The sequence below is a fragment of the Haemorhous mexicanus genome, chromosome 3 (assembly GCF_027477595.1).
Source record: "Haemorhous mexicanus isolate bHaeMex1 chromosome 3, bHaeMex1.pri, whole genome shotgun sequence".
Lineage (NCBI taxonomy): Eukaryota > Metazoa > Chordata > Aves > Passeriformes > Fringillidae > Haemorhous > Haemorhous mexicanus.
Genome location: NC_082343.1, coordinates 99,499,786 through 99,516,893, shown reverse-complemented (window position 1 = coordinate 99,516,893; position 17,108 = coordinate 99,499,786). Strand labels below are relative to the sequence as shown.

At 37.6% G+C, this 17,108-nt stretch overlaps 1 protein-coding gene across 1 annotated transcript in view; it reads left to right on the top strand.

Annotated features, from left to right (window-relative positions):
- PXDN (peroxidasin) overlaps window positions 1–17,108 on the top strand; it is an 83,120-nt gene that overhangs the window by 38,766 nt on the left and 27,246 nt on the right. The window contains exons 5-14 of the mRNA XM_059842821.1: window positions 3,262–3,333; window positions 3,907–3,978; window positions 4,450–4,619; window positions 5,943–6,060; window positions 8,143–8,312; window positions 9,223–9,495; window positions 10,784–10,900; window positions 12,094–12,252; window positions 15,269–15,381; window positions 16,339–16,495. Of these exons, the coding sequence (XP_059698804.1) occupies window positions 3,262–3,333; window positions 3,907–3,978; window positions 4,450–4,619; window positions 5,943–6,060; window positions 8,143–8,312; window positions 9,223–9,495; window positions 10,784–10,900; window positions 12,094–12,252; window positions 15,269–15,381; window positions 16,339–16,495 (1,421 nt within the window). The remainder of the gene's footprint in view (window positions 1–3,261; window positions 3,334–3,906; window positions 3,979–4,449; window positions 4,620–5,942; window positions 6,061–8,142; window positions 8,313–9,222; window positions 9,496–10,783; window positions 10,901–12,093; window positions 12,253–15,268; window positions 15,382–16,338; window positions 16,496–17,108) is intronic.

The following is a 17,108-nucleotide window of genomic DNA, read 5'->3' as shown; positions in this document are numbered from 1 at the left end:
ATATGTTTGTTCATTCTTATTCAAATAACCAAAAGGGCAAATGTGCTGTTTAAATATTCAGAACATGGATTATACTCAGCTAATGGGTAAGTATTTCCCCAAAGATGTGATGGTGCTATTAGAAAAAGAACAATTAGCATATTTAATAAAAGTCGTCACCTACAAAAACTACAAAGATACATAAGGTATAATCCTAAATTTAGTACTGTGAACAATGCCACTGGCACTGAATTTTATGGTAAATTTTTGTCCTATGAGATTAATAATAAGAAAGACAATCTATGCCGTGCTTGTTTGATAAAATCTTAATCTTCCTCTTGAGGCGTTTCATTTGGACTTTTTTTCCCCTATAGGTATTTCCTTTCCTGTTTCATTCTTGATAGAGAGTTTAGAATTTAAAAGGAAAGATATGTAGGTATTTAAAAAGCACTCTTGCATGCTTTTGCTTTCAATTTCCATTCTGAAAGTCTTTTTAATATCTAATTTATTACATGATACTACTATTTTTAGTGCTTTGTACTCTGAACATAAAAGATGCCTATAAAGATATGCCAGTGTGAGATTATTTCCTGAATATGGTTACCTTTAGAGTGAATTTTAAATCCAAGAAATTACCATATTAATTAAAATAATAAATTATACCTTTACAAAATTTTAATGTGGTACATAGAAGAAAATAATAGAAGTGATAAAACAGGATTAAAGTGTAGGTCATAATGCCAACGATTTCTTTATTCTCTTTACTGTAGACTTAAAATGCAATCCTGTTTCTGTATCTATTTATTTTGAATTACAAATTATTTTGGCCAGATATTTAACACCTTGTTCTATTAATAAATTGCCTGATAAGTTGCTCAGGACTATTTTAGGTCATAATTTAAAGACCTGCAATACCCAACTAACTTGGGTAACCCAACTGCTATGAAGCAGTTAAGAGTATTTTCCAGCTGGATTTCATGATTTGATTTTTTTGAGCTACTTTAGACAGCATGATATCTGATAGGTAAAGTTAGCTATTAAAATGTTCTTCAGCACCTGAATTATTGTATCTGCAGTGGTGTGAGCTTGTAAACAAGGCAAGGTTTATAACAAATTTTTTTTTAAAGTTTTTTGGAAAAGCAAGGTGACTTTTCAGGCACATATTGACTACATCTGTAATTCTAACAGTGAGTACTAAACAGCCATTATGGGCTGCAGCTTTGAGTTTTGCAATGTATAAACTAGAGAGAGGTATTCTTTCTTTTTCTCTCTAATTTCACCCTGATTTGTGGCCCTGAAGAAGGGGTTGTGTGACTCATTGTATCTGCTTTTACCAATGTTATTTTTGTTCAAATAAGAGGTGCCTACAAATCTTGCCTTGTCAATGCCAAAGAAGTACAGGAGATTAATTTATTTGGAATATAAAGAGATGTGTTTGCAAGGTGCTCATGAGGCATAAAAATGCAAGAATTATTAAAAAAGTTAAAAAGGAAAAAAAATCACTGCTGCCTGCAAAAGAAGTAGTGTTTATAATTTTTTTCCAAAACAAACCCTATAGCTGTGCCTGATTTTTCCCTTTGTACTCTTTCATTGCAGCGATCCCCAACTTGCCTTGCCCCCTCCCAAATGCTGCTGATCCTGGAAGGTGGATGAGCAGAGCCCTGGCCCCTGGCAAGCGGTGCCTGCCCACCTCATGGCTGGGCCATGCCCAGTCCTTGTCCTGCCAGTCCTTCCTCACTGAGGTCTCTCCTCTCTCTGCTGGCAAATCGAATGAATCTTGCAGGAAATACCTGCCTTTTAGACCTGTCTTTCTAATTTAGAAGAAATTGCCCTGTATTTTTAAAGGGGAGATGAAAACTGGCAGTCCCAGCAAGGTGATGCGGTTCTTGGTTCTTCATGCTGACAAGACCATGCTCTGTGCTCAAGACGCTCTGTGGCGTTGCACTGGCAGTAGGCAGGCGTGACACCCTGATGTGCTTGGTCACACCCGTGCTGATTTATTGGCTTTTTCTGTGGTCCCCATTCAGTGCTGCCTGGCATCGCTCGCTGGCTCGCGCTTGTCCTGGGAGGCTGCCAGGCACGAGCCTGGCTTCCCCCTGCACGCGCCTTCCAGGGCTCCCTGCAAGGGCTTGGCCGGAACCACCGCTGCTCCCGCTTTCCGCTCTGCACAGCCACCCTCTGGCTCAGCATGGGCGAGTCCCCGTGCCCTTGGCCTTGTCAGGCTGAGGGATTGGTGTTTCAGGAGGTACTGAGCTCGGAGTTGTTCTCACTGTTTTTAGCTGACAGGCTTTTTAGTTCTTCAGACCGCAGTGATTTCTGTATATACACATTCTCCAGAGGTTCCTGAGTTTGTCAGAGGTCGAATACAAAACTTAAAGGGTTTTGAATACATTTGGATATAATCAAGATCCAAAGTTTATAAATCATTGTCACAGTTTCTTGCGCCAGTCTTATCCATACATCTTGTATTCTCATCTGCAAGGTTCAGAGGTAGCTCCACAAAATATTAGATGCTGGAATGATCCTGCCTTTGCAGTCCATTTTCACAATAGTTACAGGTTAATAGTCTGGCTAATTGTCTTCTTATGATAACTTTGTCAATTTTACAGCATACAGCTGTGTAGATTTACTGTTGTGTAATGTTCATTGCTTGCATAAGCATCAAGAGAGCATCAAACAGCACCAGTTGCTAGGAAGCCAGTAGTCTAAAGTCAAATTAGTCAAACTTGGGTTTATATTACAAATTTGGTTTTGAGAACATTCACAGCTTTAAATGCCAGTGTTTGTGGACTAGAGAAGATGATTTCTCAGCATCTTTTGAAATTTTCCCTCATGGAAATGAAAACATTTGGCCATGAAAAATATTATTGTGCTGGAAACTGTAAATGTTTTCTAAATAATCTCTAACATTTTTCCTATTAAAAAATAGTAACTTTCTTTTTTTGATAATTTTATTCAAGCATGCATACAATGGGCATCAGAGTTGACAAAATAGTGTTCAAAGTATTATCTCCAAAATCTTCAAAGCAATGTTTGGGCTTTTTTGCTTATGTATGTGCACACACACACACACACACACTCAATATAGTGATCTGCAAACACATCTTTGTCATGTCTTCTATTTCTCAGATTCAAGTATGCGATTCAGATGGTAACAGAAAAAAGCTGCTATGTCACTATGGCCTTGTAGATCTGTAAACATTATGGAAACAATAAGTTCTTTAAAATATTTCACCAAGAAAATTGTTTCAGCATTTTTCTTTTTGTTTAACATATTTTCAGGTATCTGCACTTTAATCAAATAGAAACGTTGGAACCTGAATCCTTTACTCATCTTCCAAAACTTGAAAGGCTGTAAGTTTGTTTTTCTTGGGGTAAGATTCAGAAGACAGCTTGTTTCCTTGTTTGAATTAAATCAAGCATTTTAAACTAAAAAATAATATTTTTATCATCGCCATTGAGGGTTTTGAATCCAATTTTTTTTACTGTAACTACTACATAGTCTTTCCAAGAGTACTTTGGTGAGGCTGACCTTAGAGGCGTGCAGAAGTGAGCATTGCCTGTGGTTTATTTTTCTTTTGCAAAACTGCTTCCCAAAGATCTGTTATCAATGTTTGGTCTAAAATAAATGTTATGAATGAAGAACTAGACTATTTATTTAGGAACTTTCTAATTTCTAATTTGAATGCTTATGAACTCCCTTCCTTGTAGTTACTTATGGCTTTTTTTTCCCCACATGGACATACCCAAGTACACCTTGGAGGACACTTAAAAAATACCAGACAATGAGTTACTGAACAGGTTCAATTTTTTTTTCTTAAATTTTCTTAGATTAATGTATCTTGAAAACCTTCCAGAAGTATGTAAATGAAATGCATGCATCACAAAATCTGAATTATTACAGGCATATTTCTGTGTTTTTAACAGGTTTTTGCATAACAACAGAATAGCTCATTTGATTCCTGGAACATTTAGTCACTTAGAATCTATGAAGAGACTGTAAGTAGATTGAATTATTATTGAGCTAATGAAATAATAACCCAATTAGACTGTATCTTCTCTTGCAATATTTTTCTTCCTTGCAAATGCCTTTTATGGTGTAATTGTTTTAAATAGTAAATATTTTTTTCCTTAACTGTGCTCCAGTTGTTTATGTGCTTAAATTGTTTTATATCTATTTTCTTTAGTTACTGACTGAAGTTTATTTCCTATATTGGGGTTATTTGTAATCATTGTTTTATAGACTAAATAATATGCATAAATTGTTCTTCGAGTAGTAAAAATAATACACATTCTTATAATAAAAACTACCAGAATGCCTATAAGCAAGCAACCCTCACTTGTATTGCATGTTGGCTGTTGTCTGTGTCCCCAGATAAAGGCATTGCTCCATTTACAGAACACGTTGGTCCTAGAAAAAGATGGCTGAGGCTTGCTAACGGAGCTGTGGCTGCTCCTTGTTTTGTGCAGGCGCTTGGACTCCAACGCTCTCCACTGCGACTGCGAGATCCTGTGGCTGGCGGAGCTGCTGAAGACGTACGCGGAGTCGGGTAACGCTCAGGCAGCTGCGACCTGCGAGTACCCGCGCAGGATCCAGGGGAGATCGGTGGCCACCATAACACCGGAGGAATTGAACTGTGGTGGGTTTGTCCTGATGGCTTATTTTAATGCACTGCATGTACCTAAACTGTATTTTTTGGGGGAGTTGGAATTTGTTGTTCTGTTTATTAACACCGACCACCTCTGGATAATATTGGTTATTTCTAGAAAACTCTCTGTGTTCCTTTTCTGATTTTGTGTGCTTCTGACAGGATTGATTGCTTTCACCCTTCAGCCTATCTTTAATGAAACAAATATAACCATGTTTGAAATTTCCCCTTGAAGAACAAAAGGTGATTGTCCTGAAGGAGTTTAATTTTCCCTTTTATATTTCACTTCTTGTCATAGCAGGATTGCCAGCTAGGGTCTATAATGTTATAGTATTATTTGATGTCATTTATTCCCTTCTATATGAGGGAAAGGAAAGAAAGAAGCTTTACTGAATTGCCCCTGATGACACAGTTCTGGCCTTTAAAATTTTTGTTGATGAAGGAATTGGGGTTGGGTCACTGAATTATTTTTTTACATAGCTATAATTAATAGGAGTACCCCACGCAGGCACTGGAATCATCTGCCACTGAGGATTAATGGAAAAGCACCTTTGTAATGCTTTTATTTGTGTATATTCCTTCACCCTAGGGGTGTAAAAACTTGGCCCCACGGGCACCCTGTGACTTGGCCCAGTACCTCTTGTGTTCTGAAATCAAAATGCAGATTTCTCCTCAAGCTATGGGCATCTGCCTGCCCACTCACATAATGAAACCAAGGTATAAAATAATTAAATTGTCCTTTTGGTTATGTGTTTGGTATAATTCTGATCAAGAGAACTATGACCATAAGCATCTACAAGGTTCTTGAAAAAGATAGTACAAAGGGAATTTGATGCAAGAATAATACACATGGCATCCTAGCAGCTCTTTGCACATCTAAGGAGCCTGAGTATGGAGACTGCAGGAAGCAAGCTGTACAAATTATTCTGTGAGGCATGTTAGGCACTGATACTTATCTAGAGGAAGTTATTTTAAATGGCACTTTTGCTTGCTGCTTTAAAGTTTTTCCTTCATAGGCAATTTGAATCTCTGTTCAAATAAATAAAACAGCTGCTTTAGAACCTGATACAAATTTGCACAATCTATTTCCAGTCTGCTGAAAGGTCCTAAGGAACAATGAAGGAGGTCAGAAATCCCACAGTCACTTTAGCACAGGGAAGAGTGCATTTAATCCTGACTAAGCATTTATGTATTTTAAGTCAAAACATTGGTGAAAAATATTTTTTACAAGATGTGTGGAAATACTTTTATTTACCAGTTTTTAGTAGTTTTAAAATAAGTAAGAGTTCTTTGTATGTTTTATTGTTGATATAGAGAGGCCAAGAATTACATCAGAACCTCAGGATGTGGACGTTACCTCAGGGAATACAGTGTACTTCACTTGCAGGGCTGAAGGCAATCCTAAACCAGAAATTATCTGGCTTCGAAACAAGTAAGTTTGAAAGAGGAAGAGAGAAACTTCTTGTAATTACATTTGCCTCTGTGTGTGTGTGTACATTTCTGTGTGCATGTCCATGTGATAAATTTGGTAATATATGAAATAGTTACAGCAAAAATGTGCTATAATTAAAATAAGCATATGAAGTAATGATGGTCCATAGCTTTTTATTAATATTTTTAAACATTTAAGAGCTGGTAATTAGAAAGTATTTTTACTCTAGTACTATTTGTAAGATCTTCAGCTGTAGTATACCTGCAAAGCTGCTCACACCTGTAATACTAAAATCGTTTATATGTAAGTACTAGGACATGTGGACATGTTGTATGTACAGACTGTAGATTACTTAGCATTTGCATATGTTTTGGGGTGGAGCAAAAGATACTTTTTTTTGAGGACTCCAGCTGGATACAATTAAAGTTTCAGAGAACTCTTTCTGGAGCCCTAGCTCCTCAGAGGTATCTTCCCTCCAAGGTTGACCTCTGTCCCAGGAGAAGAGTGAGACATCTGTTTCCAGCCTCCTCAAACCAGTACATGGAGGGCAGGCAAGTCTTTACATCATAAGATTGTAGTGTAATTCAGGTTGGAGGAGGTTTCCAAGGTTGGATCAGGTCTCTAGTGCAGCCTTCTGCTCAAAGCAGGATTATACCAGGTTGCTTTATCCAGATGGGTCTTAAAAGCCTCTAAGGGTGGAGATAGCACAGATTGTCTGGGCAACCTACTGCGTCTCTTTCCTTTACCACTCAGAAGACGGGGTAAGGTTCTGTAAAGGATGGCTATCTTTAAAGAGCCCAAGGGCTAGCCTGCTGCAGGGTGGCTGCTCAGGCTGTGCCCAGAGCCTGGCTCCCTCCAGCTGCACTGGGCACAGCTCAGCACAGCCCAGCCTTGTGCCAGCAAATCACCCCCTTAAACTGCTGTGAACTTGCAATGGACACATGAACTGTGAGTTTACCATCGGCACATCAGACTTTGGTTTAAAAATGCTCTTATACAAACCTGACCTGGAACATAAATTCCCTTACAGTTTCTATAAAGCATTTTAGTCAGTTGCTGATGAAATGGCATGATTTAGAGTCCTGGTTCTATATCTTTCTGCTGATGTCAGTGAGAACCCCTTGTGCAGCAAAAGCACAGCATTTATGGAATATGTCAAGAACAGAACCTTAAACTTGAATGGTATAATTATTTCTTTAAAATTTTCTCTGGCTCAAGTATTTATAATACACAAAGAAAACGTATTCAGAATATACATATGAGTTTTAAGGAGAAACTTGAGCTTGGGGTGAGAGATTATTGACTCTGGCTTGTTTCCTGGCTGCATGAATGAGAGCAGAGCTGTTTGCAAGGTAGTTGAATATGGCAAGATTTCAGTCAAAAGCCATCAGCCTGTTGAGCAATATGTTGAATAGATCAGTAGGCTGGGGTTTGTACATGAGGTGTGATCTCATCCTGCCTCTGTGCTTTCTTCATCATGTAGTAAGGGGTGGACTGAGAAACAGTTCCTTTAATAAAACCCCTTAAGACTTCTTAGGTTACATCACAGAAACTTTTCATCCATGACCTAACCTGAAGACCTGACTTTAAGTTATATTTTAAACCAGTAAAAAATATAATCAGGTTCATTAGTGCTTCCTGAACAATCCAGGCAGAGGTTGGCACAAAGATGGTTTTATAGCAACTAACCTCTCTCCTAGCAGAAAGTATCTTGAATTTTGAACTTGCATGACATACTTCCAGTGGAAACAGTTCTAATTTTTTGCCAACTAGAACAGCCTGTTAAAGACCAGGTATGAGTATTGTTCACTGTTTTTTTTTTTCCTGTAAGCTTTTCCTCATAAATGTATTTTAACTTTTCATTTTGAAGAATAATTACTTGCAAAAGCAAAATATGATGATTTGTTTTTCCTCTTCTTCTCTTTAGGAGGAAATGTAAAGTTGCATTATTTTTAACAAAGTAAAAGGTTGTTTCCCTCCCACAAGTTATTTGGGGTAATTTATCTCCTGGATTTTATTATTAGGGAGCTTTCTGCACTTGTGATTTAAAGGTTTAACTCTAGCAGATCCTTTTCTTCTCAGTAATGAGCTCAGTATGAAAGAAGATTCCCGTCTGAATTTGCTAGATGATGGCACATTGATGATTCAGAATACTCAAGAAACAGACCAAGGCATTTACCAATGTATGGCAAAAAATGTGGCTGGAGAAGTGAAAACTCAGGAAGTTACTCTTAGATACTTTGAGTCACCAGGTAAAGAACATTAAGTCTGAATTTTGCCTTCAGATGGAGAGTTGTTTAGATAATAAGATTGCTGAGAAATAAAATGTTTTGGTGCTTGATATGTGGATTTGTTGGGCTTGGGCTTCTTAAGACCTAGATCATGAAGATATAATATCCCTAGAACAAAAGTACAACTCAGCTGGTTAATTAATATGTTTATTGTAGCATGCAATTTTTATAATAGTCTCATAGGCTGTAGAAGGGTTAGGAGAAGAGGCTGTGCATTGCAACATTTCTCAATGCAGTAACGTTCTCTCTGGATACTGAAAACCACAAGCTGCTGAACAGGCCACTCGTGGAAGCTTGGGCACACCCTGTGCAGCCATCCTTGCTCAAGAACCTTTTAGCTCTGTCTAGCCAAGGCCTCATGTTTGCAAGGACTAAATTCCTGTCCAGGACTGTAATGTTTTTAAAACATGGTCTTTGCTGTTAGAACATTTTGTTTTGACACACAGCACCAGGTAAACTTAAAATGTCACTGCAAATTACTCATGTACTTGAGAAAAGTTACTTAAAATGTAGCTTAATCAGTTTTGGCTTTTGTGTACCCACAGCAATTTTTAGACTGTTTGTGTTTTGGGTCTCAATGTCCATGCCTATGAAGAGACCTTTATAAAAAGATCAGCATAGGAGAGCAAAATGTTTGAAAATTATTTTACTGGGAGTTGAGAAAAAAACTTCAGAGCAATTATGAGCTTGTGTTTTTATTTATTGGTGTCTGCAGTTAGATTAGACTTAAAGCAAGGCAGAGTTTGCTCCAAGATTAGAGGTATCCTAGAGCTATTAAAGCCCCCAGGTGTCCCCAGTTACAGACTATATCTGTCTAAATTAGAGCTGTGCAAGCTAAAAGCTGCATTTAGGCATTGCTGTTTTCTCACAGCCAGGCCAAGTTTCGTGATTCACCCCCAAAACACCGAAGTGCTGGTTGGAGAGAGCGTGACCTTGGAGTGCAGTGCAACCGGGCACCCTCAGCCACGAATTACCTGGACCAAAGGCGACAGAACCCCTCTGCCAAATGACCCTCGTGTCACCATAACTTCGTCAGGAGGACTTTACATACAAAATGTAAAGCAGGAGGACAGTGGCGAGTACACCTGTTTTGCAACTAACACCATAGATAACATCCACGCCACTGCATACATCATAGTCCAAGGTAAATCGTGTTAACCTGGGAGACACATACTGCTTGAAATTGTGTGGATTTGTCTTTTCTTCTGGGTTGACAGAGCCAAACTAAAAACATAAGAGTTTTTGCCTCTAATTGCACTATTGTGATCCATAGGGAACTTGCTATACATTACACAGAGAGTAAGATATTATATACTATTTCCCTGAAAATTATGTTTCAGTGGTTATTATCAGAAGTTTAATGTTTTCAAAAGTTAAATTCTTTTGTTTGCATGGAGGAGCAAACAGGCAGTGTCAAATTTTTTGAATGATTAAATATTTACTGTAACAGGCAGAAATGCAAGAGATTAAAATTTGTGCCTGGAGAACTAGAAATGGAGTTTTGATTACAGATCTGTGCCACTTTTCTTTTGTAGACATTTCAGTGAATGTGGAAGCATTTTCTGCTGAGTTTGGTAGAAGCTATCATTCTGCCAGCTGAGGCATTAGCACAGCTTTTCTGCAAAGTAAAAGTCAAAGTACTCTAACTTCTGATTGCACTAATTTTGATATTGTATGTCAATAGTGTGATTATAAATATTTGAGATCAACTATCATAAGTCTCCTGTGTATAAAGATAATATTTTTTTGCAAACACTTCTGTGCTGGAACTTTTATTTCCAAAATATTTAAAGTAACCTTTAAATTTGTTTGCTTCTGTTTTCATGTTAAAGTCTTTAGTTGGCAAACAGTTAAGATTGCAAATACCTCTTTAATGAGTTCTAAAGCTATACAAAACAACTTCTCTGTGTGGTTTGTTCTTTTATTACCAGTGAATAATTGTGTTTTGAGAGCTGAATAAATACTTCTCACGTAGTGAGCAGTTAGTGCACAGTGTTACTGCTGAATCTGCCCCACGCTCCACTCACTGCTTTCATGGAAGAAAAGAAGCAGCTCAAGAAGGCTTTGATTACATTATTTTTTCTTTACAATTTACCTGGGAAGTTTTGAGAGAAAGAGAAGACAATATTTTTAATCCAAGGAGGACTTTATGTTTGATCCTACAAGTTGTACTGCACCTCTTATTTTGTACCTGTCACAGTAGATCCCACATGCCTTCACTGACAGCAGGACCAGGCTGTGAGAGAGATGTTCCTTTTGCACAAGTGGCTGCCCTAACTCTCTTCTCTCTAGGGGTCACAATATAAAGAATCCCATTAGCATCTGTCTTCCTACCAATATGAACTATTTCAACTTACACAGGAAATAGTATGTAATTTAGTCATGCATTTTTCAGTAGTCTTTTTGAAATGGCTTTGTTTCCTCTTCTGTAGCTCTACCTCAGTTTACTGTCACTCCACAAGACAAAACAGTGATCGAGGGACAAACTGTTGACTTCCCTTGTGAAGCACAAGGTTATCCCCAGCCTGTTATTGCCTGGACTAAAGGAGGTAAGTGTGTTCCAATCTTACTTTTAAACTACCAGGATAGTTTAGCAGCCATATTGGAATCACTTCTTTACTGAAAGGAACTGCGTGTATTTGTTCAGATGTTTCAGTCTCTGAAGGAAACAGAGTTCATTTCTTTCCCCTTTAGCTGGGAAAGGCAAGGTGTCCCACAGGAGATAGCTGCCCAAGCATTTTTCGTTATTAAGTAAAAAAGAGTCAGTAAAATATGTGTCCATAATAGATTCCTGATAATAAAAGTTTGAGAAATATGAGGCACATTACATGTAGCGGTATGTATCACTGCTGTTGTACTGCAGAAAAAACGGAGATGGCTGTCATTAACTGGAGGTCTGAAATTAGGTGGGATGTGCTCTCTTCAGAAACCAGAACAGTCCAGCCTGTAACTGTACCAGCGTCTCTGTCACTTAATGCACATTGACAGAAACAACAGGGTGCACTCTGCTCTGACTATGTCATCAAATTATGGCTTTAAAGGCGTTAAGCCAAATCCAGCAGGAAGAAATATTGTAGTGGATGTTTTATCAGTAAGCAAGAATTCCGTTTGATTCAAGTGAAAAAACTCTAGCAGGCTAAATAGCTCTTAGGAAATTCTAAATTATGGTACATAAAGCAGATTCTTAACAAATTGTTCATCATTTTGATGCTGATAATTTCCCTGTTTCTCTCTCTGCTTAGACTGCTCCAATCAAATGAAATGTTCAGAAAGAAAGGATAGGGTACAGACATTGTTGTAAATCCATTTTTCTTATATTACATTTTTTTCAGGGCCATGTCTATTTTTCTGTAGATTATAGGCCTAGGCCAATGAGATAAATTGGCCTTACACACATGGCAATAATATGACATGAGCAGTAACACATGTTGGTGTTTTTATACCTTCTCATTTGGATGCTTTAGCATGCTCCTTTGAAGGAAAATATTTATTTCTATCACAAACAGAGAAGAAATAAGAATTATGATTGTGTGCATATGTATAATGTGTTTGCTTTTCATGTTTATCTTCTAAGAAGTAAAGATTTCAAACTTTTTTTCTTGTCTGTTTTGTTTTGGGTTTTTTTTTAATAAACTTTAATATTTTCCAGTGTTTTATCAAATTTAAAACCTGGGTTTCCCTTTTTCTGACATGAAAGGACATTGTTGCTATAGAGAGCAAATGCTGTTGTTGTGTGTTTCAGGAGGCCAGTTGTCTGTTGACAGAAGACACCTAGTTCTGTCCTCTGGAACGCTGAGGATTTCCAGGGTTGCCCTGCATGACCAGGGACAGTATGAATGCCAGGCTGTCAACATCATCGGATCCCAGCGGATCGTTGTGTACCTGACTGTACAGCCTAGAGGTACAGCCCATGTACTGCTGCTAAAAAGAAAAAAAAAGGAAAAAAGAGAAATATTTAAGCTTACACTAAAATACACAGTACCATGTGTGATTGATTGTTTCTGAGGATATCTCCTTGTAGATCCCAGCTGTTTTCCAACAAATAACGTGTCTGGACATTTACCAGTCTTTGTGCAGGGTATCATTCCTTTAGAACAGTCTGTCTTCTGGGAAAGAGGTTTATCTGAGTTACTTTTTTTTTTTTTTTTTAAATTTTGTGTAAAGTCTAGTTTCCAATAAGGCTCTGTGATGTTAGTTAAGTGGTGTTATTAACATAATGTTTCATGTCCAGAAACAGAACGCTTCATTTTACAGAGGCAAAATGAACTTCACAAAGAAAAGTCATTCTTTCTACCGAAAATAAACTGACACAAAAGAGAGTCCTAAAACACCAACCCCAAACTCCATTTTTATGCTTTTTTTTCAATTAAACCCTAAGTAAGTTACTTCTAGGATAAATTATAATCATATTACCATTCATAATTTATTTATGTACTTTGATGTTTAACTGAATTCAAGGAGATAAAACATGCAACTCAAAGCATTTCTTTTTATAGACCTAACTTAAAAACTGTATATTAGTAAAACGGGCTCAAATGAGCTTAGAAGTTTGTCAGAAAAAAAAAAAATTCTATTGATTTTTCCTAGTTAAGAGTAGTATTAGGCAATGGATTCGTCAAAATTGAGATTTTTTTTTTCTAACCTATATAAAATGTTGATTAAAATTATAGAAAAAAGTATCGGTTTTAAAAAGTTTTATAGCTTTCCAGCTGTGTTAAATTTCACTGGACTTGAGTAAAGTTTAATAAAACAATTTTTGTGCAACTTGGGTTGCAAAATTCAGTCAGGTAGTAAATACAAGGTTAAAGATAGCAAATGCAAGATGAAAGGCTGAATACGTAGCATGAAATTGGAGCTCTCCACAGATTATTTGCAATGCTGTTTTCAATTGTGCAAGAAGAGAAATGTTCTTCTTTTGAGCTTCTAACAAAAGGGCTGTTCATCTGAGGAATGTTTAGTCCTTGGTCACTGTGGTTAAACCGATGTTAAAAAGTACAGATTAATTGTCCAGGTCTGTTTGCTGGCATGACTCAGCTCACACCCACAGGGCCAGACTCTCTTACATCACAGTGCTGGGCACCTGCCTCTGCATGCCTTATTTGAACTGGTTTCTGGCTGGTCCTTTACACAGTTGTGTACAGTTTATCAGTAGGGCCAGATTTTTTTGGTAGTATAAAGGAGTGCAGTGGAGCCACATACTTACTTCTCTGTAAAAGCACAGCCCTCCACCCTCTCCCACTCCCCTCTAAATATCAGTATCATGACATCAGTAACATTGCAGTGTATGTTACAGCAGAGATAGAATTCTTAATGTCTTCATAATCTTGTATGTGTTTCTTATGAGGATATCTGAGTGCCAGGCATCAGTTTGGATTTGAAGAAAATTAGTTTATAAACACATTAATTTTATTCACAGTGGATTTAGATAGCAGTGTACTCTGTCCTTAGAACTGAAGGTGGTTTTTTGATCTTTTAAGGACTGAGGCTCATAGGTGTCATGGAGGTAGGAGCTCTGTCAAGACTCAGTGCCTCAGCAAGTCAGGCTGAGACTCACTTGAATGAGTTGTGGAAGGTTTTGCTTTTGTTTTCTGAGAAATTGCAGTTGTCGCTACTTAAATTAAAACAACAAAAAAGTAAAGATGACAAGTTAATGCAATATTCATTCTGATGACTTTGTACAAGTATAGCTATTAACAGAAATATTTTTCAGAGCTCTAAATTCATGGGACTTAAGTGGTTTTGACAACTGCTGGCCTATTATGTTAAAAGTTAAGAGTACTTTAAAATCATCCTGAAACAGACATCAGAAATAAGGTCATAGAATCATTAAGGTTGGGAAAGACCTTTCATCAAGTCCAACTGTCAGTGTAGCACTTCCACCATGTTCACCATTAAACCATGTCCTTAAGTGCCATATCCACGCATTTTTTGAACACTTCCAGGGATGGTGGCTCTACAATTTCCCTGGACAGTCTGTTCCAGTGCTTGACAACCCTTTCTATGCAAAAAGTTTTCCCTGTATCTAATCTAAACCTCCTCTGGTGCAACTTAGGGGCATTTCATCTTGTCCTGTCACTTGTTACCAGCCCTTCTCTGGACATGCTCCAGCACTGCAATGTCTTTTATGTAGTGAGGGGCCCTCAGCTGGACACAGGACTCGAGGTGGGGCATCACCAGTGCTGAGTACTGGGGGACAGTCACTGCCCTGGTCCTGCTGGCCACGCTATTGCTGACACAGGCCAGGATGCCATTGGCCTTCTTGGCCACCTGGGCACACTTCTGGCTCATGTTCAGCTGCTGTCAACCAGCACCATCAGGTTCTTTAACAAGGGGCAGCTTTCCAGCCACCCTGTCCCCAGCCTGCAGCACTGCAGGGCGTGGTGTGATCCAAGGGCAGCACCTGGCTCTTGGCCTTGTTGTGCCTCATAAAATTGGCCTCAGCCCATTTATTCAGCCTGTCCAGCTCCCTCTGCAGAGTCTTTCTACTCTCTAACACTCCCACCCAACTTGATGTTGTCTATGACCTTGCTTGGGGTGCACTTGACCCCCTCAGCCAGGTTATTGATGAAAATATTAAACAGGGCTGGCCCCAGTACTGAGCCCTGGGGAATATCACTTATTACTGGCCACCAACTGGATGTAACTCCATTTACTACTGTCTCTGGGCCTGACCAACCAGCCAGTTTTTTATCCAGCAAAGAATATACATCCACACCATGGGTAGCTAGTTTCTTCAAGGAGAATTTAATCCCTAAAATGAAGTTATAAGCAACTAAAAGCCTGCAGATAGAATCATGTAATAGATTAAGAAATATTCAGTAACTGATAAAAACAGAGTGCTAACCTATTTTTTGATTTTCTTTTGCACAAGTTGTATTTCATAATTTATCAGTGTATCATTTGGCTTTTTTTTTTAGTGACTCCTGTATTTGCCAGTGTTCCCAGTGACATGACAGTGGAGGTTGGCACAAACGTGCAGATTCCATGCAGTGCTCAAGGAGAGCCAGAGCCAGTCATTACATGGAATAAGGTACTACATTTTCAGTTATTCCAGAGAGGCAGTGGCCTTTCCATCTCTTCATAATTAATTATTGAAAGTGCACATTGCCAAATTATTTCTTCCTTTGTGTCTGAAAACATTACCTGAAGTCAAATCAGTAAGTATGTAATACAGAGCATGTATATAGATACTAAACCTGAATTTTATATAGGTAAATATACATATGTACTTATGCAAATTATTATGCAGACCAGCTTAAATTCATAACGTATGCTTTAAAAGGTCTGTATTTAGTCACAGTTCTGTGTGAATAGCCTACTAATATTCACACTTTCAATTATATTATTGATATAAAACAATAAGAAATGGTGCATTGGAGCCAATTGCTACTGCTAGGTTGAGACCAGCCAGGACAGACTTTGGTAATTTTCTGGTAATGTCTTTGTGGCTTTGATTTTCTGGTAATGTCTTTGTGGCTATTGATGTAATAATTGCTATATCAAACTATACAGTATTAGCAGAGTTACCAGTGAATTAATGAGTTGCTAATATTGATATTCAATTTTTCTGATTATATTTTTCTCTTCAATTAGTGAATATTAGACATTTACTCTAATGAACCTTAAATATCTTCTAAATGTGTAGCGCATGAAGAACTGATATACGTAAAGTCCTGAGATCTATATCAGTTGGTTAATTTTGAGAAAAATAAAATATGTATGTTCCTAAGTGGTGTTATCTTATTTTTGGGTCATAGATCTTATATGGTGAAAGCCCATTAAAATACTTTGATTTGTAATAATGAGTAATTTTAGAAGTACATGTGATTTTTCTAGTTAAGCTTATTTAAAACTATCTGACTGTGAATTTGGCATACAAAATAGAAATATAAAATAAAACATAAAAGCAGAAAAGAAAAAGATGACAAAAAAATCATGTATGAAAACGAGTGTGTTTTGAATGAGTAAACTTTGGGCTTTCCTGCAGGATGGAGTCCAGGTTACTGAGAGTGGAAAATTTCATGTTAGTCCGGAGGGGTTTCTCACCATTCGCGATGTTGGCACAGCCGACGAAGGTCGCTATGAGTGCGTTGCCCGCAACACCATAGGGTACTCCTCTGTTAGTATGGTGCTGAGTGTAAATGGTAAGAGACATGGCTGAGTACGACTTAGATTATTAGTTTTGTCCCAATTGTCTAACGTGTAAGATGAAAAAAAGTTGTCACAATACTAAATTAGTTATTTTGTTCATGTGTCTATTTTCCTCCCATGATTCTTCTCTTTTTTCCCGTATTTTGGTAAGATGGTGATGTCATAACAGGAATATCTCTAGGTGTTAAGCTCCAGAACGAACTACGCTTTGGGCTCAAGTTAATCTTTCAACTTTCTTCCTGAGATATCATTTAGAGCTTTTAGAATTTGCTAGTCAAATACCCACTTTAATTTTTAGAAATAACTTGACAAATGTCTTCTGGCGTCTTCAAAGGGACACTTAGAGCACTTCATTGAAAATTAGGCTGCAATTATTGCAAAACAGTTCAGGAAAGTCATACAGACCTCAAGAAGCTAAAAGAGAAAACAGAAAGAAAAGGAGAATATTTGATCTTGTTCTAATTATTTGGAAGTAATAATGGCAAATAATAGTTATCAATTATTACTATGTAATTAATGGCAAAGTAGCAGCAAAAGAAGCAAAGGAAATAAATTTGCTACAAAGATTGACCACAGTGCTTTTCTGACTCATTGACTAAAACTGAT